At 45.5% G+C, this 22,118-nt stretch overlaps 2 protein-coding genes across 6 annotated transcripts in view; both read left to right on the top strand.

Moving 5' to 3' along the window:
• The window catches only part of abl2 (ABL proto-oncogene 2, non-receptor tyrosine kinase), a 33,006-nt gene extending 13,628 nt beyond the window's left edge, over positions 1 to 19,378 (top strand). Inside the window, exons 1-11 of one of the 4 annotated variants that reach the window (XM_023954585.1) lie at positions 7,691 to 7,896; positions 8,071 to 8,199; positions 10,068 to 10,363; positions 10,443 to 10,715; positions 10,922 to 11,006; positions 11,096 to 11,273; positions 11,356 to 11,540; positions 11,625 to 11,777; positions 13,773 to 13,862; positions 14,133 to 14,312; positions 15,776 to 19,378. In XM_023954585.1, the coding sequence (XP_023810353.1) occupies positions 7,785 to 7,896; positions 8,071 to 8,199; positions 10,068 to 10,363; positions 10,443 to 10,715; positions 10,922 to 11,006; positions 11,096 to 11,273; positions 11,356 to 11,540; positions 11,625 to 11,777; positions 13,773 to 13,862; positions 14,133 to 14,312; positions 15,776 to 17,538 (3,444 nt within the window). In that variant the 5' untranslated portion in view covers positions 7,691 to 7,784 and the 3' untranslated portion in view covers positions 17,539 to 19,378. Of the gene's footprint in view, positions 1 to 7,690; positions 7,897 to 8,067; positions 8,200 to 10,067; positions 10,364 to 10,442; positions 10,716 to 10,921; positions 11,007 to 11,095; positions 11,274 to 11,355; positions 11,541 to 11,624; positions 11,778 to 13,772; positions 13,863 to 14,132; positions 14,313 to 15,775 lie in introns of those variants that run through there. The other 3 variants (XM_023954584.1, XM_023954583.1, XM_023954582.1) reach the window with 3 other exon arrangements.
• A 2,097-nt stretch (positions 19,379 to 21,475) lies between these two features.
• The window catches only part of osbpl9 (oxysterol binding protein like 9), a 34,637-nt gene continuing 33,994 nt past the window's right edge, over positions 21,476 to 22,118 (top strand). For both annotated transcript variants that reach the window (XM_004068371.4, XM_004068373.4), the window contains exon 1: positions 21,476 to 21,608. In XM_004068371.4, coding sequence (XP_004068419.1) covers positions 21,498 to 21,608 — 111 coding nt within the window. In that variant the 5' untranslated portion in view covers positions 21,476 to 21,497. The remainder of the gene's footprint in view (positions 21,609 to 22,118) is intronic.

Below are 22,118 nucleotides of genomic sequence, written 5' to 3'. Positions count from 1 at the left end.
CAGTATTGTCTCAGAGTTTTGTTCGCGCTTCCTGCAGCCGCTTCTCTCTGCGCCACAATCGCTACGTGTAAAGTTATTTCTTGACTGTGTGCAAAGTTTTATTCACCAGTAGCACCTAAACATACGTTCACCTCAGACCTGGGAGTAGAACCAGGGTCGTCTTTTATTGGGGTGTTTCTGATCACCGTGGCGTTCAATAATCTGAGACATGGCAGTGGGGGGGGCGAAGTATCTGCTCCACGCACGTTTGGAAGCACAAACACTTAAACAGCTGCCGGGACGACCAGGGTAATGGTGTCACCACTGATTTGTGTGTATGCAGCATGGACATGTGTTTCTACATGTTACGTGGGCTTTGGCTGTTGGGTCACCTCTGTTGCAGCTGTCCTGGGGTGCAAGCTTGGCATGCTCATTCTGACCCCCCCCTTTACTCAACACAAAGCAAGACTTTCTTCAAAATGCACGCGTGCCACAGCATCCAGCACGCACGCACGTTCAGGCAGCTGGGCCGGCACACGACGGACGCAGACCAACTGCTGCTTCACTCACATATTTTAGCACATTTGGTTTGGACCTCATGGGGCGACTTGTTTCTGTTCTACCTGGTTCTAGTAAGGCTTAAACCAGATTTCATGGATCAAGATGTTAAACCAGTTGAAGACTTGTAGTGTTTGGTTTAGCTGTAATAATAAGTCATATCTGTGATTTAGATTCTCTAAACTGACCCCTTTGTCTGGTCTGGGCGCTGGAATATTTCTTAGTCATTAAAACATTCCTCGAAGGAGAGCTGTGATATGTAACTGTAAGAGGAGCAGCTCCAACAGTTGGCGTGGACTGCCTGCAGTCAAGTGCAATCGCACACATTTACACTCTCACATTGGTGACTCCCTCTCTGTGAGGATTGGCTGTGGCTGTATGGAGCCCACTACCCGGACCTTAGCTGTCACATCTGACTGCTCGGTTTGATCCCAGAACTTCATCCAAAGCCAAACTCGTCTTTCAATTTAACCCTGCACTCATTTCCCATCATGCCTCACAACTCCAAGCTAACATTAGCGGTTGCAACAAAATGGCGAGCAGAATCAAAGCTAGCCATCCGTGCAGCTTTTAGCCAGATGCCAGCGCGGACGAGGAGAACGAAGGCGTTCATGGATCAATTTGTCTGCAAGTGGAGCATCAGAATGGAGCAGAGCAGGAAGCTCAGTGTATTTTTCTAAGAAAAGAAATATGATGTTTTTAAAATGGCTATTTTTCATCAGCTCCTGCTTCAAAATTTGAATATAAATACTCAGAAATATAATTTTGATTTTCTGCCAAGAGAACATGTTAGAAACACCAAAACCACCATTTTCCTTAGCTGGTCTTTAAACCTGGTGTCTCTAACATGAGACTCGCGACTCTTTTACCCGTCCATGGTTGCTCTTTGGCTTTGAAGAAAATTAAATTATGCAAATTTTAAACAAGAAGGAGTGACTCAGCATTAATGTATTTTTAGTTGATGACAATACACGTTTTTTTTTCTATGCTGTTGACTTTACACTGATACAGTTTAATCTACCACCCTTCCAAAAACTTCAATCACGGTAAAAAGTTTGATCTTCTGTCTGCTCTGTTTACTGGTTTAATTGTTAAATTATACCATTATGCTGAACAAAATATTTAGTAGCTGTCCAGATGCATATTTTTTTAGTCTCAAAATCATGTAATACTTACGTTGGTCGCTAAGGCAAAATGTCGAAATTTTACAAAAATGCGTTGCACCCATGGTGTCAAACCCGATTTTACCCCCTTTATAATTCTTTCCTGAATTACAAAAGGGGTTTATTCAAATATACACCTTGTGAATCCAGAGTCATAACCCATGTTGGAAACAGTAAAATCTGTCCGACACAACAGGCCTTCAGCTCTGTATGCTCAGCTGTTGGACAGGACAAGTTAAACTTTTTATTCAAGTTTTTTTGTCAATTGGAGATCTAGAGCAATAAAGTCATGTTTATATTCAGATGAACAGCAGTTGTAAGTTGGAAAAAGGATAACATCCCACCAGAAAGATTTAGGTTATAAGTTATTTAAAAAAAGCAGTCTTTGACTAGTTTTCATTAAAATGTGTCTTTTACTTTCAAAGTTATTTATATGTACTCATAAAGTTACTTATATTTTGCAAAACACAAAAATATTAATTTTGGACAAAAACACTATTTTATGTTTTCTTATGAATGCAAAGCACGATAATTAATCTGTAATGGTAACAATGACAGATAGAAAGCACTATTGTGTTTTTCTAAGAACTTAAAGTGAGAAACTAACGTCTGTTTTTGAGTTGAAGGTTTTAACCAAATCTATGGCTTTAAAGTTGGTGGCAGATTTCTGTGATGCTGGTCCGCCTGCTGTGGCGGCGATGTAGAAATGTCCTCTCACTCATGGTCTCATAAATTCTGACGGAGCACTAAGACCTCCGCCCTGAAGGGGAAAAAAACAACCATCTGTCGTTGGCAGCAGCTCCGGTTCAGCCCGCGTGCTCGTGCACAGACGCCCCGTTAGGCTTAGGTTTCTCTGAACCATTCACAACACCCCGCTACCTCTGGGGGTCCATACCCCCTTCCACATAGTTTTCTTCCTTTCTACAGCCAGTTTTTGCTATCAAACCTCCTCGGTTGAAGGTGTCTGAGTTCTTCTCCTGGACTTTGGAAGGTCTCATGGAGGACTGTTGGTTTCTGCTGTAATGCCAGAAAACTGGGAGAGTTAAGTCAAAGATATCTGTACTTTTCTTTTTGTGAGATTTGGTTTACTTTGTCCTTTTGGATTTGGCCATGATGAAGATGGTGAACAGAATCAGTTTGCTCAGGCTACAGTTTGCTTTTGAGCCTTCCCTGTTCGAGTAGACACCGGTTGGGTTAGAGCGGCGGTCTGGAGTAACGGCAGTGGACACTAGGAAACGTTGTGGACATACTGCAAACAGTAGCCAGCCGAGCAGAAGATGTACTGGGAGTTGTGGCTGAGCCAGCTGGCGTCCTGTGCCGAGTTGCAGCGTATGCTGTTTCAGAACAAAGGTGAGCAAATGGCGTGTGTGTCGGCATGGGGACATGGCAGACATTTCTGGTTTCCCTGAGTCATTTGTGCTGATCAGAGCTTGAAAAACCTGCTGGTATGCGAAGTACGACATGAGTCTCCCACAGGATCCAGAACAGTAAGTAAGAAAGTAAATCTTTATTTATATAGCACCTTTCTCAGAGAGCGACTAACAAAGTGCTTCACAATATTAAAACTATATAAAATCAGTGGTGAGACCCAAATAGACACACACAGGCATATAGGTAAACAAACAAACGCAGAAGTGAAGACAAGTCAAAGTCAGCTAAAAGCTCTCCTAAATAAAAACGTCTTAACTTGAGCTTTAAAACACTCGACTGAGTCAACCTGGCGCAGAGACGGGGGGGTTTCCATAGTCGGGGAGCGACTGCCTGAAAGGCGACATCTCCCTTAGTTTTAAAACGAGTTTTTGGAACATAAAAGATTTTTATCAGTGGACCTCAAGGAACGTGCAGGAGTGTAGGAGTTCAAAGGTCAGAAATATAGGTCGGGTTTGTCCGTGCAGGGCTCTAAAAACGAAAATGAAAATCTTAAAAAATCTATTCTAAATTTGACAGGAAGCCAATGTAGAGATATAAGCAGAGGGGGGGCATGAGTGCGCTTAATGGTTCCATTGCAGCAGAGTTCTGGACCAGTTGGAGACATTTAAGAGACTTTGTGTTAAAACAAGAGAATTACAATAATCTAAACGAGAGGAGCTAAAAGCCTGGATGATCAGCTCAAGGTCAGATCTGACTAACATTGTATTCAGTTTAGCCACGTTCCTCAGGTGATAAAAACAGTTTTTGACCAAGAGCTTTGAGTGAGAGTCTAGAGACACAGCTTTGTCCAACCAGACACCAAGATTCCTGAGACTGGGCTGGACAGAAGAGCTCAGTGAACCAAGCTGTCTGTGATGGAGGGAATTTTGTCATCAGGAGCAAACATCATTGTCTCTGTCTTCTTAGGGTTCAGGAGTAAATGGTTGTCATTTAACCAAACTCTAATGCTGACCAAGCAGAACTCCAAATAATCTGCCCCTGGACTGATGAAGTGTGAATAACTTTAGATAGACGCCAAGAACCAGATGATGGCAACTATAACAATAGTTAAGTAAAATGACTCAAACTCTGTTTGTCGATCATTTTATGGAATGGATTCAGCAGTGTTTCCCAACCCCGGTCCTCGGGGCACACAAACGTGTCCTGCATGTTTTTCATGTTTTGCATGTTTGTGGACTCCGGGTTCAGCTCATCATCAGGCTCTGCAGAGGCCTGACCATGACGGTCATCAAAGGCAGGTGAGGCTGGATAGACAAAAGGGGTGGGAAACACTGAGTTACAGTCATGTGAAGAAATTACAACAAATGGTTACCTTAAATGTGCCAAAACAATCTTATGGCAGCCCAAAGTATTTAACAAATCAAATAAATCCATTTTTGCACTTGACCAATCAGGTGGACTCCTTCACGTTGTTGACCAATCAGATTGGAGCTCTTTTATGTTGCTTGCTCGCCTCTTATGTAGACTAGTTTCATTTGGACGATAACTTAAGTTATGTTGACTCTCATTGAAATGAAACAGTTGCATTGAAATGGAAATGATGTTTCTGGTTGTTTTGCTATTTGTTCATGTATCGCAAGCTATATCATCATAACAATATTGATCACTAATATTGCAAGTTTTCCGAATATTGTGCAGCCCTAACATGTATCCAAATATGTGTGAAACTACACAAGCTTCCAAATAGGGTGTTTTTTCACACAACATTATGTGTGTATTGAGTGTACAAAAGCAAATATGTCTAGTAATGATCAGCAGTAGTCATGATGTCAAGACCATAACATCATTTCCTCTGTTTTCAAATCAATTTGTGAAAAAATGTCCTAAATAGGTTTAATATATTGGCATATTTAATATTTTTTGCCTAAAATAAACAAATAGTTTCTATTTAAAAAATTTGTAAGCATAGAAAGTCAGGAAGGACATTCAGTCATCAAGTGTGGTTCCAACCTGCTCTTATTTTAAAATACAGACATGTCTGCATTTCATGTTTATAATTTGCATACAGAATGTTTTTTTGTTGTTGTTGCTTTTTAACAACTTGTAACTAATTTGTGCAAAAATGACAGAAAATCCACCTTAAAATCCAGTGCGCCTTAAGTATAAATCCTGGATGTGCTTACTGACCACAATTTTTTATTTTTTGGTAAACGGTACACAAAATCTGTCAAAATGTTTGTTAAACTTACCCCCTTCCTCATAACCTCATATTAGGGTGAGGGGGTGGGGGGTCTAGCCTGCAATGCACCTTGGGGGGGGGGGGGGGGGGGACAACTTGGCAGTGGCCCCCCTCCTATGTTTGCCGTATGGAGTGGGCCCCCCCTCTTTCGGTTTTATTTGCACCATAGACATGTAGGGCCCTTGGTAGGGGGGGTGCTTGGACATCACTGCCAGCAAGCAGCAGATGTCCTCTTAGCACCCTACCTGCCAATTTTAACCGCACCTTAGACATTTAGGGCCCCTTGGTGGGGAGGGGGAGGGGACATCACTGTGAGTAATCAGGAGATGTCCCCTTAGTGCCCTACTCACCAATTTTAACTGCACCCCCCTTAGTACACACACCCCTCCCCCTTCAATATATACATTCCAACCAAAACACACACGCATGCACACACACACCCTCTCAAACACACATACACGCACACACATTTTGCAAGGAAGGTGGGACCTGGGTCCATCTGTCCCCTACCCCTTCCCTGGTGGGGGGTGCGGGCCCCTTGGCGATGGCGGCCGTGTCCCCTGGGTGCCGGCTTCCTGGGCCCGGCGGTGCTCTCTCCGCACGGTGGGGGGGTTCATATTACACCTGAGCCGGGGGTGTTCGTGTCCTTGGGGGGTGGGTCCTGGTCCTTGCCCCTGAGCGTTGGGCCCCGCCAAACTTCCAACAGTGGCCGAGCCTGGTCAAGCCATATTTATAACACCCCTTGTGGGCCACCCTTTTTTCCCCGGGGTTCCCCCCTCCTGGGCGGGGGCGGCGGGCCCCTGCCTTGCTCCTCCCTGGACCAACCATGGTCCGGGTGGGTGGCTGCCTGGAGTGCGGAGCGGGTCTCCCTTGGGGGGTCCTGGCTCGTACCTGGGGTCGGGGCGGGGGAGACCCGGAACTCCTGGGTGGTGGTGGGGTGCTCGTCTGGGGCTGTGGGCGTCCTTCTCCGGTGGGGCCCTGCGTTGGGCTCTTCCGGCGCGGCGGGGGGGGGGCTGCTTTCCTGGCTGGGCTGGGGCGGCGCTCTCTTTCCCTCCGTGCCTCCCTGCTCTCTGGCTCTGGGGGCCTCGCGGCGGTCCTGCTGGCCCTGGCCTGGGTGGCGGTCTTGGTCGCCCGGGGGGCGGTTGTTCCCTGCCTGTTCCCGTGTGGCGTGGGGGGAATTCCGGCTGCCGCTGCTGCTGCGGCGGGGGTCTGGGTGTGGGGGTGGCTGGGCGCTCCTCCTCCTTCTTTTCACATTCCACCATGTGGATAGTTTGCATGATTGAATGAATGAAAGATTCCACACTAGTTGGTTTAAAGGCATAGGTATGCGTGTGTGAACACTATCTGTTTTGTGTGCATGTTGACATGTGGACATTTTTGCAGCTAGCAGGTGTGTTGATAATATTTGAGTGTGTGCGAACAGGCCCCGCCCTTTTTGTACTACATTTGAACCGTACCGTAATGATAAACAACCAGTAAACTTGTCTGCTCTATGCTGCTTCATGGTCTTACCCCCCCCCTCTCACTATCACCCCCTACCCCCCCTTTCTCTAACATCCCTCTCTTCTTCCCCTCTTTCCTTTTCCGTCCGGTCCAACACCAAAGATTTTCAATCATGGTTGAAATTAATAAAGTTTGGCCTCGATTCCAAAAGGGGTTTATTCAGACATACCTTTGGTTTGTCTGAAGATTAATAACCCCTCTTGTTAAAGTAAAATACGTCCAACACAAGAGGCCCTCAGCTCTCATCTGCCTGCCTAGCTGTTGGACAGGACAAGTAGTAAAAAAATAAAATAAAAAAATAAAAATGTTTGTTAAACTTAAAAGCCGAAGCTTGTTGGATTGTTGGAGCATTATGGGTATTGTAGTCAGGAGCTTTGCTGAGCCTCCTCTCCAACTATTAGTGAATGGATTTATTAAAGTTTTGAGTTGGTTTACCTAACTTTTTTTTATTACTTCACTGCTAACATACTTTGTACCTTAGAGTTACTTTTCAGTTTTAAAAACTTTCTTTTTCTTTAACCAGACAGCCACTATGGAGGAGGAAAAGAGCCACATGTGGCTCCGGAGCCTCAGGTTCATACGTGTTATAAATAGACAAAGTATTATAGAAGTTTGTTTTAAAGCTTGTCTTTTGTCAAAGGAATATACATGTAGATTGGTCTGTCTTGCTATGTTCTCTTTAATCAGAGGTCTCCTTTTACATACATGAGCAGCTGTTTGAACACGCAGCAGCTGCCGTTAGAAGCACGGCGTGCTCGCTGCTCATTAACTAATCACTCAGTCTGGGCGGGGTGTTGCTTCTTCTGTCCAATGTGGATCTTCTCCTTCCAGCTTTGTTGCTCCTCCCTTCCTTTTAGCTTAAATACACTGGAGAAACACGCCCACCTCACATCTCACCTGGTCCAGGCAGAACACAGCACGACTTTTGAGTACAAAAACCTTCTTTTGCTGAGATCGGATCGGGTCAAGTGATGCTTTTAAGGTGTCTGCAGCCAAGTAGCAGCTTTGAAGAGGAGTGGGCCGCTCTGAGCGGGCCTCCTCTGCGTACAGGCGTGAGGCAGGCCGCTCATCCTGGACGGACAGGTAGACGGCCTTTAAGTCAGGGAGAGACTTAAGGGAACATCGAGGTTGCTCTGTCGGTCAGATGATGGCTTTTTCTGCCGTGTATTGTATGGATTGTAGCCGCTTGCTCTGGACCTGGATGAATGTTTTGCTGTTCTCATTTACTGACCTTTAAACTCTGCTCTTTCCCAGAAGCTCTGACCGAGGCCGTGCGCTGGAGTTCTAAGGAGAACCTCCTGGGGGCAGCTGAGAGCGACCCCAACCTCTTCGTTGCACTTTATGACTTTGTTGCTAGTGGAGACAACACCCTCAGCATCACTAAAGGTAAAAAAACAGCAGATTTGCGTCATCACTGAAGTCTGTTGCTCTTCTGAGTCGGATGCTCGCCAGCTTGAGGCCATCGTTAAGCGACGATCAATTTGCGTCAGGAGCTTTTCTGCAATTTATGCCAACCTTTTTTCAGTAGTAAATTGTCGTATTTGATGTCCTGATGTTCTCAGCCACACCTTCTCCACAAACACAGTTTGGTTGCTAAGCATCCTTATGAAAGACCTGACGATTAGCATGTCAGCAGCTCATGGAGGTGTTTGCATTAAAGTGTAGTCACTCCAGAGGAATGTGGTGTGCCAATAATGCTCACCTCTTTGAACAAGAAGGAAGCCGAGCCGCATGGTAGTTCACCACTTTGTCCTTCAGCAGTCAAAGTGCGACTGAAAAACCAAAAATAGTTCCAACTTTGTCAAATGTTTTTGCTCCAACTTGATGAGCTGTCATCAGTTTGAGCTCCTCCACCCAACGGAGAAGCAGTAAGTCAAACAAATGAACCGACTTTCATTCAGTGTTACTAAAACCATCCATCTTTATCTAAGTTTACAGACAGAAACCACGTGAATGGCCTCAATCGCAGGTTCCATTTTTTTGCACTCCAACATGCGTCAGATTCTGTTTTCATATGAATCTTTGCTGTAAAAGCAAACGACCAGGACCGGGCTGGCCCATCTGTTGGACTCGTCATCTTGATGTCAGACCAGCGTCATCCCCGGTGCTCAGTGTGAAGCCGTCGTCCTCCCTGCAGACACAGAGGAGAGGCTGGACTGGAGGGGAATCGTCTGTTTAAAGTGGCTCCCAGGGCTGCTGGAGGCTGTTTAGCATTCCTGCTTTTAGGCTACACTCCTCATCACAAGCAAACGTGCAGCTCTTTTTGGTTTTTGCCAAAAATGTACACAAACTTTGTTATTAGTGTTACCCTGTCCTGATTCACAAACCCTGGATTAACCAGATCAGATGAACTTGTTGCACCAGTTGTGGATCTTGGTCATATTTTTTCGTGAGGTCACAACAACCCACATGTTCCTGCTGGGATTGAGATTGAAACTGTTTGTATAAAACAGAACTTTTACAAACTTAATTCACATTTCCTGTTCTGTCTTTGTTTTGCTCCTGATCTCCATCTAACTGGAGGTTCTTCCCGCTCAGTGTTGGCCACGCGATGGCTCCTCGCCGCCCATCGGCCTCTCCACTCCTTCAGCGCCCCCGCGCTGACGCCAGCAGACCAAGTCGCTGCACGTTAGCCCCGCCCTGCCATTGTTGCAAAGAATTTGATCTACTTTCACCGGCGGGGGGGGGCGGTCGCTTCCACCGCAGCTCTGATTGAGTTTCTGTTTGTGGAGGTGGAGCGGCTCGGTAACGAGGGAGGAAGATGGTGCAATCCTCTTGATATGGGGGTGTCAATCTTCCTCTCTGTCCCTTGTAAAATAGTTCATTTCTTAATTATTAAAAAGCTTCTTTTGGCCTGAAGGCATTTTCCATTAGTTAGATTTTCACTTTAAAGACTTGCATCAAGTATTTTTTAATCAATTTGCAGACAAAGAAACCGATTATTTTTTGCGACAGAAAATACGCCGGGCGGATTGGACTCAATTAAGCAGTTAAATTATTTTTTATCAGACACTGGGTTTGTTTTGTGTAAAACCTACCGACATGTTTCGGCGGAAAAAAATGTCGGTAGGTTTTACACAAAACAAACCCAGTGTCTGATAAAAGATAATTTAACTGCTTAATAGAACTTATAGACACAATGAACTTCATTGAATCATTACGGATTGGACTCAGTCTTGAAGTTGGGTCTGCTTCCACATCGTTCAGTGGTCTTGGTCATTTATGGGATGTGCGGTTTCTCCATATGTGTCCAGGTGAAAAGCTGCGCGTCCTGGGATACAACCAGAATGGAGAGTGGAGTGAAGTCCGGTCCAAAAACGGCCAGGGTTGGGTTCCCTCCAACTACATCACGCCCGTCAACAGTCTGGAGAAGCATAGCTGGTACCACGGGCCCGTTTCCCGCAGTGCTGCAGAGTATCTGTTGTCCTCCCTGATCAACGGCAGTTTTTTAGTTCGGGAAAGTGAAAGCAGTCCCGGGCAGCTGTCCATCTCCCTGCGCTACGAGGGCAGAGTGTACCACTACCGGATCAACACCGCCACCGATGGAAAGGTAGGACGCCGTCATCTGGAATGACAGAAGCGTGTGACACCGATGGTTCAATCCCGGTCTCGCCTTCTGTCCCCCTCAGGTTTATGTGACATCCGAAAGCCGCTTTGCTACTTTAGCCGAGCTGGTCCACCACCACTCCACCGTGCCCGACGGCCTGGTCACCACGCTGCACTACCCTGCGCCCAAATGCAACAAGCCCACCGTGTACGGCGTGTCACCCATCCACGATAAGTGGGAGATGGAGCGCACAGACATCACCATGAAGCACAAGCTGGGAGGGGGCCAGTATGGGGAGGTGTACGTTGGAGTGTGGAAGAAATACAACCTGACTGTGGCGGTCAAAACGCTAAAGGTTGGGACGCTGTTCCTAAATCCCTCCTTTTCTTTCTTTGTGTGGCACAGTTTCAGGCCTCTCAGTGTTTGTTGTAGATCACCACCTACAGGTGTTTGGTGGTATCACACGTAACAAGTCTGCCTGCAGCTTTCCTGCCTGATAAATCACCTGAGTGATGACATGTTTGCATTTGTTGTTGTTTACTCCCGTTTCCACAACGACAGGAGGACACGATGGAAGTTGAAGAGTTTCTAAAAGAGGCGGCAGTGATGAAAGAAGTCAAACACCCAAATCTGGTTCAGCTCCTCGGTGAGTGGAGGTTTTTTGATGCCTTTGATAACTCGTCGGCGTGGCTTTGCAGCAATGGTTTTAGCTGTGTGTGTCACCTGCTGTCACAGGTGTGTGCACTCTGGAGCCTCCGTTCTACATCGTGACCGAATACATGCCTCATGGAAACCTGCTGGACTACCTGAGGGATTGTGACAAAGCCGAGGTGAACGCCGTGGTGCTGCTCTACATGGCCACACAGATCTCCTCTGCCATGGAGTACCTGGAGAAGAAGAACTTCATACACAGGTAGAGAGTCAGCTTCTCTTCTCTTCTTCTGTCTTGTCTGCCATGTTTCATTCTCTTCCTCCCTGTCTGTGCCTGACCTCAGGGATCTTGCGGCGAGGAACTGCCTGGTGGGGGAAAATCATGTTGTGAAAGTCGCAGACTTTGGTCTCAGTCGGTTGATGACTGGTGACACCTACACCGCCCACGCCGGAGCCAAGTTCCCCATCAAGTGGACAGCACCAGAGAGTCTGGCATACAACACCTTCTCCATTAAGTCAGACGTCTGGGGTGAGAAACAGAGATCCACGTGTCTTTGTTTTACTTTGCAATGTTTGACTCCCTCGTTGAATAATTTGGTTGTTTTTCTTTTAGCATTCGGAGTGCTGCTGTGGGAAATTGCCACCTACGGGATGTCCCCATATCCAGGCATTGATTTGTCGCAGGTGTACGACCTTCTGGAGAAAGGTTATCGCATGGGGCAGCCAGAGGGATGTCCGCCGAAAGTGTATGAACTCATGAGGGCATGTGAGTCTGGAGTCCGTTCACCAAACTGTTGAGCCCCGTCCTCTATAGCCTCAGTCCTTACAGGGGGATATGGGCGGTAGAAAATGGTCAGAGCTAAGCCTGCACAAGAAATCCCAAGTTTATCGTCATCGCGGTTTCAAGCTGTGCAACACGCATATCGCAAAAGACAAGAACATTGCAATAAATGGTTACCTTAAATGTGCTAAAGCGATCTTATGGCAGCTTGGAATATTCAACAAATCTAATAAACCCATTAATCCAATCACATGGACTCCTTTACATCATAGACCAATCAGATGGAGCCCTTTATGTTAGATGTTTGCCTTCTAGACGAATGTTAACCGTTATGTCAACTAGATGGAGCTGAAATTCCAGAAGAAAATGCCGCTGGTGACGCTATATAGCTGAATGAAAAGGAAACTTAAAGGGTCATAATAAGCAAAAAAGAAATGATCAAAGTTAACCATAAATAAAGTCAAAACAGCACAATAACAAAAAAAGATATGTTTGTAAAAAATGCCAGAGCCGGGTATCGAACCAGCGAGCTTTTGCTCCAAGGATCCCCCATGTGTTTCAATGGAGGCAGAAATCCTAGAACATCTGGAAAAGTTCAAGGATTTGAAGGAGCAGAAGTCACAGCTGGAAAGAGTTGAACATTTGAATAGATGAACAATTGTAGGAAGAGTTAAGCAGCAAAAAATGTAAGAAGATACTAGAATGAAGAGAGAAACAGGAAAACAACGGTTGTAGGATTTATAGCATCAAAGTAAACGGTTGCAGTGAAATGGAAATGATGTTTTTGGTTGTTTTGGTTGTTTTGGTTGTTTTGTTCATGTATCGCATGTTATGTCGTCATCACAATATTGATCACTAATATCACGAGTTTTCCTCATGTGGTGCAGCCCTAATCAGAGCTGCTGGCGCTCTCAGAAACGAGTGTCGTTTTTGTCGTCATCCTACAGGCATTAACACAACACCTGTGTGTGCGGCATTCACACGTGGTTAGCGAGGAGCCAGTACTGGCACCTTACTTCAACGAGTGTGTTACGCTGTACAGTAGCATGACCCGTACATCATAAGTGCTTCCATTAGCCTTACGAACACTTCTCCACATGTTTACCGCGCGCACCGCAATGTTACATTTTTATTTTCATGAAACCTCAAAGATGCGGCCGTTCCTCTCTGCGACCCTCCACCGCCCCCACAACCCAAAAACACCGGCGTGGGTCAACCCCGCCGCATGGATGCATGTGACTAAGGCTTTTGTTTGGTTGACATCCACCAACCGCAAAGACATCGATCTCTACGTCACATTTTATTCCTAATGCCAAAATTAGTAGCAAGTAAAACCGGCCAACCGGTTGGTATTTTAGGACTGCAGTGAAGGAAAAGTTAACTAAACTGTGCAGAGAACTTCCTGTCCAGTGATCACCCTCAACCACTTCCTGTTCAATCGTCTGTCATTTGTCTGTTCTCCACAATGCTCCTGACTTCTGCAACAATCCGGACAACGTTGCAGCTTCATAGTTTATCAGTCGTACTAAAACATGTAGACAGTTCCTCATGTACTTCATGTACTTCATCTACATGTACGTCAGAAAAAAGTTTACAAATCCAAAGAAATGCAAGTTTACAATTTCATGGCTGATATGCAAAATAAACTGTCGTTTGTTGGTTTGTTCTCTTGTTATCACTGCTGCATTGAGATCATCCCATGTGACGCAAGCTGTCTTTTATTTTGAAAGGAAGTCAAAACTTATAACATGTTCAGGAAAAAACTGCTATTTTCTCATTTATTTTATTCATAAAGGAGTGTCTTATTTTTCTAAAGGTTGAAGTGAGACTCTGTGGTCAAAATGACCTGACTGGCTCCTAAAGTCATGAAGGTTGCAGACCTCTGGTGTAGAACAACCCAAAACATAATATTTCAATGAAGGCACATCTGTTTTGTGACACACATAACCCATTTTTTTGGTCTTTTAATCTTTCCTCCAGGCTGGCAGTGGAATCCTCTAGAAAGACCTTCGTTTGCAGAAATCCATCAAGCCTTTGAGACGATGTTCCACGACTCCAGCATTTCTGAAGGTAGAACAGCGTGGAGACGACTTCTTGCATTGATTAGCTAAAAATCCAGCCTAATAAAAGTGCCAAAGCATCTTGATGCAGGAGTTTATTCACTCCACAGCTCCTGTAAAAGCACTGGTTGGTTAAAAAAAAAAAAAAGCGTATTTTGTGCTCCTGACACAAGAGAAGCCGTTTGTCTTTTCAAAGCAAATCCAATCAGAAAAGAGAAACCTCAGCGCTCCAAACCAACAGTCGTTGTGTAACGTTAATGTGTCCTTTGTGCGTCTTCAGAGGTAGCAGAGGAGCTTTGTAAGACGGAGTCCCGGCAGAGTCACGGCGCCCCGGTGCACTCCTTCGGTCACGACACGCCCCTGCTGCCCTCCAAATCCCGCTCGCTCCTCAAGCACACGGAAAACAAGGAGAACATCGAGGGGGGGCTGGACGCGCGCTCCGACCCCGGCGGCCACTCAGGTACGGCCTATCACGCCCTCCTCACTGTCGCCCTGTCGGCTGCACCGCTTCATCCCTCAGGTGCGTCGGAGGACAGCGATTCCCAGAAGACCCTGCAGCGCCGCCAAGCTCGCCGCCTGAGAAGGAGAGCGGTTATTTTCCCAAACGACTGATCCGTGCACTTCCTGCTACTTCCCGTGCACTTCCTGCTACTTCCCGTGCACTTCCTCACCGCCATGACCGGCCAATGCAGCAACCTGATCACACTTTCAGTGCGCCAGCTTTATGTAAAGCTATGCTAATTCAAGACCACTTCAAAATAAAAGCATAAACCACCTGTGTAAATATGTGATGATGGATTAAATATTTGAGAACTTTCACAAATTCTGTCCAAATGTTCTTGCTTTAAACTTTTTAAAATCTTTTTTCTTAACAATTTGCTGCTCACTAAATTTCTTAAATGCACCTTAAATCACATTTCATAGTTAATAAAAGGTTGTTTTAGAGGCCACTTCCATGAACTCACTGCTGTATTGGATGTGATACATTTTTCTGTCATATTCTTTTTTTATTTTTAATGTCATAAATTTTAATTTCTGCATCATTTAAATACATGGTTGCATAATTTTCCACCTGTGATTGTTTATTTATTTTTAATGTATGTATTTATTTATTCAGATTTTTGTTTTTATCTGACTCCGTTGCTGCTTTGGTCCAAATTTGATCACAAATAAAAATGGGTAGAAGTACTAAAGCAGGTGGAAGCCATCCAGATGTTTGTTCTATAGAGATGAAATAAAGCTTTTATCTCAACTTCTACAAATATTTATCCTCCTTTTATAGGTTATTAATAGAACAGCTTTCTATCTTTGGTTTTATTCAAAGATTGTAAGTAATCACCCAACGTTTGGCAGTTTTCTTTATGTTCCTGTTTAGGAGAAAGGGTTTGACGTCCGGCCTTCTTTAGAAGCGTTTTAACCCTTTCATGCAATTATTTATCAAACCACTTTGGCTCCAAAATTACCGTCATTCAGCATCTACCTGAGAACAGGTGATCTTTTTTTTCCTAGCTGGAAATAAATGTAGGCGTTAAAAATGAGTTTCCCCTCTAAGACCAGAGTCTCTTGGATGTATATAATCAATCATACTGCTATACGTCATTATTCATAGGTTGCAGGGTCTTAAAATTCCCATTTATTTTCCTGAAGTGCTTTTTTTTTTGTTGCTCATGAGTTTTAAAAAGCAGCTTTAGATTCAGCCTCATTCCTTCTACTCCATCTTTGATTTGCTGATTGTATTGTTTTGTGCATTATTCTTGCTTTGATTGCTTGAAAAAAAAATTTAAATCTAAATTTTGTTTTGATGCAGGAAAAGGGGCGGAGCCCTAAATGTTTCTTTTACTTTTAGACACTTCTAGAGTCTTTGAATTAAACATGGATGTGATCCAGCTTGTGATCCTTTTCTCTTGTCCCCCCTCCCTCCAGGCTGGGCGCCCGTATCCCTCGGGGGGGACGGCCGGTTCGGCGGCTCCCCGGCGCTCCCCAGGAAACAGCAGCTGCGGGATAAATCTCCCAGCAGCCTCTTGGAGGACGTACAAGACATGGGCACATTCACCAGAGACCGCAAGACCGGCTTCTTCAGCTCCTTCATCAAGAAGAAATCCTCCTCCTCCTCGCAGTCTTCGCAGCAACAGAACCTCCCGACCCCCCCCAAGAGGAGCAGCTCCTTCCGGGAGGAGACGCAGCCTCACAAGAAGTACGAACCCACGGCGGACTTCAGCGCTCCCCTTCCCCTGCCCCAGCCGGACGGCGTCGGGGGGTTCTCTCCCTCTCCGTCCCACTCCCACGGGGAGCCCAACCAGACGCAGCCCCGCTGCTGTGGTGCAGCGTTCGGCCAGAAACCCTCCAGTGGAAGCTTCAGTTCCCAGCTTACCAGCGGGAGCAGCTGGGGGGGGCTGGCTGGCTTTTTCACCCCGAGACTCATCAAAAAGACGCTGGGGCTGCGGAGCGGAAAGACGGCCTCCTCCGACGAGGGCGGCGGTTTAGGCGCAGGACCCAAGCCTTTTCCTCGGTCCAATTCTACCTCCTCCATGTCAGCGGGACTGCCAGACCTGGAGCGCATGGCCCTGACGTTACCCAGAAACCACAGCGCCAAGCCCCTCCTGGAGAGGACTGCCTCCACCACCTCCCAGCCGGAGAACGGGGCCGCCAGGCCGTCCGAAACCCTGCTGAAGAGGATGGACGAGGGCACCGCGCAGATCAGGGAGAGGCCCAAAGCCAAGCTGCTGCCCCGCGGGGCAGCCGGCAGGGCGCCGGGCGTGGGAGGGGAGGCGGGCTCTGACGGCACGTCCCGGACCAGAGAGGAGAGCCCGGGGCTGGACCGGCAGCAGAGCTGGTCCTCCCCGTCTAAGGGGAGCATGTCGTCTGCCCCCACTCACAACCACAAAGTCCCCGTCCTGATCTCCCCCACCCTGAAGCACAGCCCCGCCGACGTGCATCTGGTGGGGCTGGACTCTCAGGGGAACCGCTTCAAACTGCTGTCGGAGAACCAAGCAGACAAAGACCGGCCCCGGCTGGTCAAACCCAAATGTGCTCCTCCTCCACCTCCCACTCTGCGTAGCCTGCAGCCCGCCCCCAGCGGCAGCGGAGAGGACCAAGCCCCCGCAGAGATGAACGGAGACACGCTGAAAGGTCACAGGTCGGGGCGAGCGTCAGGAGGAGCCAGCAGACCGTCAGTGCCACCACCTCAAGTGCCTCCTGCTTCTTCCTCCTCCTTTTCCTCCTCGTGCCCCGCCAGCGCCAACACAACCCCCACCAAAATGGCCAACGGAGCCCCCACCACTGCTTCCTTGCACACAGCAGCGTCCGTGGGCTCCAAGGGGGCCCTGCGCCGAGCCCGGCAGCAGGCGGAGCGGGTCCCTTTGGAGCGGGTCAGCCGGGAGGCCCTGCTGGTGTGCGCCGAGGGGCTGAGCAGCGCCCTCCACGCCAGCTGCGAGAGCCCCTCCAGCAGCCAGGTTCTGGACGCCGGCCACCAGCTGCTGGACTGCTGCTCGGGTTACGTGGACTGCATCCCTCTGACCCGGAACAAGTTCGCCTTCCGGGAGGCTGTGGGCAAGCTGGAGCTCAGCCTGCAGGAGCTGCGGGCGTCGTCCTCGGGGGGCGGGGGGCTGGGCCACACGGGACCCAACGCCGTGTTGGACAACCTGCACAGCTGCATCAAAGAGATTAGTGACGTGGTCCAGAGGTAGCCGCTGTGACGTCACTGATCCTGACCGTCACCACGGTTCTGGTTCCAGCCAGAGCTGTTTATGAGGGGCACAACATGAAAGTACCTCACGGAAATCACTACAACATGTCTTCTTTTGTTTACAAAAAGCGGTTTTCATAACATGCCAGTGTGGACGCTATCGCATCTCACAGCTGTAAATATCCAGAAAGAGTTTCACCCAACACGCCGTTTCCATCGGGCAGTCAGAACGGCCTCCTGAAGCGAATGTCAAGGGTCAAAGTGAAGGCGTCCATGACCAGCCTTACAGAGGAAACGGCCTCCAAACCCAAACCTGACCTTCTGGGCTCCGTGCTTCTTTAAGTCTGACAGTTGTGATCAAATGAGAAAATTTGACGCGTTAATGGAGGCGTTTGGGTTCAAAATGGTCAGAAAAATGGCTGAAATGACAGTTTGGTCCGTTGTGAGAAGGGTCGACTCATGGAACCGTGTTTACCGTCTGTTCCCCACAGCGCTGAACCGTTGAAACGGCACTTCTGCTCCTCCGTGACGTTCCCAACTGTCACGTGTGGAACGCCACAGTCCAGAACTTCCCACCAAGTGGACGCTGCTGCACACTGAATGTTGGAGGAGGTGCTATGGGGAGCCACATGGGGGGGCGGCTCAGCTCTAAGTGCCCTTCACAGCGCCGGCCGGACGCCCTGCAGCCTTCTCCTGTTTACAGTGCCTCAGATTTTTCCCACTTAACAAAACCAGTGGAACTAAAACCTACAGCAGGTTGCAGTATTTCTCCAGCACATGAGTTTGTTTGTTTCAACAAATGTCTTTAGAATGTATGAACTTGAATTTTAAATTATTCTTTTTTTTTTTCTTCAAAGCACAGACATATAGAGGTTTATAAATATGTGATTTATTTCATGTACACACAAAGTGTGTGGCCATAGAGAAACGTCCACCCAGATCTGAACACGCGCTCTGAATGTATTGGTCTTCTGTTCTGAACCCGGTCAAACGTGTCTTTGCTTCTCTAAGGTGCCATATTCTTTCCTCAGTCACACTAACTGCCCACAGGTTGCTTATTTGCCCCCCGAGCACACATCCTATGTACACTGGATATGATCTGAGACGCAATCAACCATAACAAATGCTGAAGAATCGGACAACACTGTAGCTCCAACACACATCTAGCAATGAAACTTGATGGAAGTTATTGGGTTGAATTATTTTGTGATGAAATAATTTCTCCTTTTTGTGTTTTTGTCATTTTGGTGCCTTTTTGTAGAAAATCGACAGTAACTTCAAGGAATCCCTGTATGTCGGCGTACCTTAAAGGCTGCTTTAAGAAGCCATAACATGAACATCTATACGGAGGTGTAGTTTGATCAGTGATGCTTGACAAGAAGACACTAAAACTGCAGCCCCCCCCCCCCCCCCCCCCCCTCTTTGGACAGCCCTTCAAAATGTTTTATTGAAAATATAAAAGTTATATTTGCCATAAAACTCAATGGTTCACGTGTTTTTGTTTTTTTTCCTTCCTCCCGTTTCTGCTACTGGGTTCTTTCTCGTGCTTTTATTTTGTTTTTACAATGTCTCCCTTTTATTTTGAAAGGAAAGGGGGTTCTGGAGAATGTGTGTACACAACATGATACCAAAGGCCACTTCTTCAGTTGGATTAGTGCAATGTAAGATCAACACAGACACACCACAGTGAATGAAACAGGGATAAAATGTCTGATGTTAACTTTTTTATTGTACAAAAATATGATTTTTTTTATTTAAAGCTCACTTTATGTTACTGTGAAGTTGTGCTTATCAGTGTTAAGCCTATTGTAAATAATAAAGATTTTGATGAATGCGTCTGAGTCTTTGCTCCTTTTTGTGACTCAGAGATTTTCTAAGAAAACTTTTACATGTGCTTATTATTACATGTAGTTGTTGTTAAATATTGTAAAGATGCAATAAGAAAAAAACTATAATATTTCTATAATATTTGATAAAACTAAACTATTACTATGAAAAATATGATTGAATCTCTTTTTCAACTAGATTATAATATTAATCCATCAGAATTTGCATTTATCCTCTGCAATAAAACAGATAATCTAAGGAGTTTTGCCATCATTTCTGCTATTTTTTTAACAATAGACAAAGACAAACTTTAGGAAACGGAGATGCTCTGCATAGAAATGAACCCAAAAGATTCTACTACCTTTAAATGTTTGTCATTGTGTTATTTTGAATACGCTGTACTTTATTTTACATTATATGTGAGAAAAAGTTCTGGTAAAATTACAGATCCAGAAAAAATGGATCAGCATGATTAAAAATCCAAATATGTTTTCCATTTTAGAAATTGTTTCACAGAGCAGCTGCTTTTTTAAGATGTTCAAACCAACATCTGTTCTTTATTCATCTGTCTCTTTATTTAGGAACAATTATGGTTCTGTCAAAGTGCTAAATAAAGTCAATAGAGTAGATCTTCATTCATTCATTAAAAAAGTCTTAAAAGCGTTGAATTTATGAATTTAGAAATAATGCCTTAAGAAATGTTTAGAATAGAATGGATCATCTTTATTTATCCCTCAAAGGGGAAATTGTCTTGTCTTCGGCAGCAAAAACAGACATTCACAAATACAAACAGCAAAAACGTGGCTTTCACAGAGGATAAAGTGAATTTAAACAAAAATAAATGAGTGAAAATACAGAGCAAAAGCAGCCGTTAGAGATAAAAAAAACTACTGCAACAGAGGGTCAAAAGGCCTGACGTGATGTCTGAGCCTTAAAAATTGTGTTGTTTGAAACTTCTCTGTTTCATACGTTTTGTCAAAAACACAATAATTTTGATCAAATAATGTAAATAAAGAGCGGAAGAACCAACCGTTATGGACGGTGAAAACCCCACTGCCTGTTCAGAAAAAGACGTGCCAAAGCATCGCAACACAGACCACAAACAAGATCAGAAGCTGCAGTTTGGATCAGAACACAGGAATAAATGAATAAAAAGGGGAAGGAGGCTGAGAAGTTAGTCTTAATTTTTTTTATATGCATGGCTTTAAAAAGGTCTTTGAATTCTGAAATTTAACTTAAAGATCTTTGTTGGAACACAGGGTCACAAGGTCACTGTACTCAACCCAGAAGCTGAAGGTTGGAGGTGAAAGTCACCCTGAACAGTTCTACCATCAAACATCTCAAAGGTTCTTCCTCAGTCCAGATCAATCCAGTGAGATCCGGGTGTTTTCGTGGCCTACCAAGGTTTTCTTTGTGTTATCCCCACGCTGAGCAAGCAGACGGCGACTGTGGAGAGGGAAACTCCCTCTGTGTGGAAGGAATTCCTCCAGCAGAACCAAATTCAGAAACCATCTGCTGTGAACACACTGAGAGGACGAGGAAGAGACGATGAAGATGCTCATGTGAGACAAACACGGACGGTCAGAAGCTGCAGCAAAGAGGGAAAAGAATGAATACAGCTGGGAATCTGTTAATGAGCAACAGAAAAAGAAGACAGTTGCTCAGGAAGATGAATAATGTTATCAATTCTGCATTTTGCAGCCTTCAATTTGGAGTCAAAAATGACAAAAAAAATCCAGTTTTCAGTAAAATGATGTTTTACTTTCAGAAGTCATTATATCCACATATGATGATAATAGGGCCTGTATGTCAGCATTGAAACATACATTGTTCCATATAGAGCCGGAATTCTGACCTTTTATTTATTTATTTTATTTTTTTCTGAAATGTATTTAATTTAAACCAGGAAAATAAATCAGCAGACATAAACATTAAGCTTTTACCCTTCATGGGTTTTATCAACAGATTAAAAAATGATATTAAATATTGATTTTATTATTATTTAAGTTTATTATTTTTTAATGATTATTTTGCTGGTAAATTTAAAACTGAAAAAGTTTTTTTCTGACTGAGCATGCGCCCGTGACGTAAGAGGCCACGCTGGCTCCTCCCAAACCAGAGCCTGTTGTAAAGATGGCGTCTATCATGGAGGGGCCGCTCAGCAAGTGGACTAATGTCATGAAAGGTTGGCAGTATCGCTGGTTTGTCCTGGACTACAATGCCGGCTTGCTGTCGTATTACACGGTACGTCCAGTTCCTCGTGTCGGGGGGGCTGAGGCCGCTTGTTGAACAGCGGTGGGGCCTGCTGTGTTTCTGGAGTTGGGGAGTGTGGGCTAAATCAGCTGGCTCAGCTGGGCGGGTCTTACTGCTGACGGATCGGCTCATTGACCAATAGCAGCGCTCCTCCTAAACCAACGGACGAATCAGCTCGCAGTATTCTCTCATTTCCGCTAACACGGGCAGCTAGCAAAAAAAAACTAAGCTGAAATTGGTAAATTATCTGAGATTTACGTGAATTGTTTGTAGATATGATTATATAATATATCCATATATATGTTAGGTGAATTCGGTTCGTTTTATGTAAATATAGGTTCAGTATTTGCCTCTTTTGGCCTTAAAACAAGAAGACTGCGGCGGGAATGGGCAGTAGATTCTGTGCTAAATTTTAGTTTAAAAAATATCTAAATAAAGTTGTAATAGTTTTCTAATCATTAAAAACAAAATTTAAACCGATCTTGTTAGTATTTATTATTC

The sequence above is a fragment of the Oryzias latipes genome, chromosome 4 (genome assembly GCF_002234675.1).
Source record: "Oryzias latipes chromosome 4, ASM223467v1".
Classification (NCBI taxonomy): Eukaryota; Metazoa; Chordata; class Actinopteri; order Beloniformes; family Adrianichthyidae; genus Oryzias; species Oryzias latipes.
The sequence above is the reverse complement of the archived record's forward strand: the minus strand, read 5'-3'. Positions and strand labels throughout refer to the sequence as shown.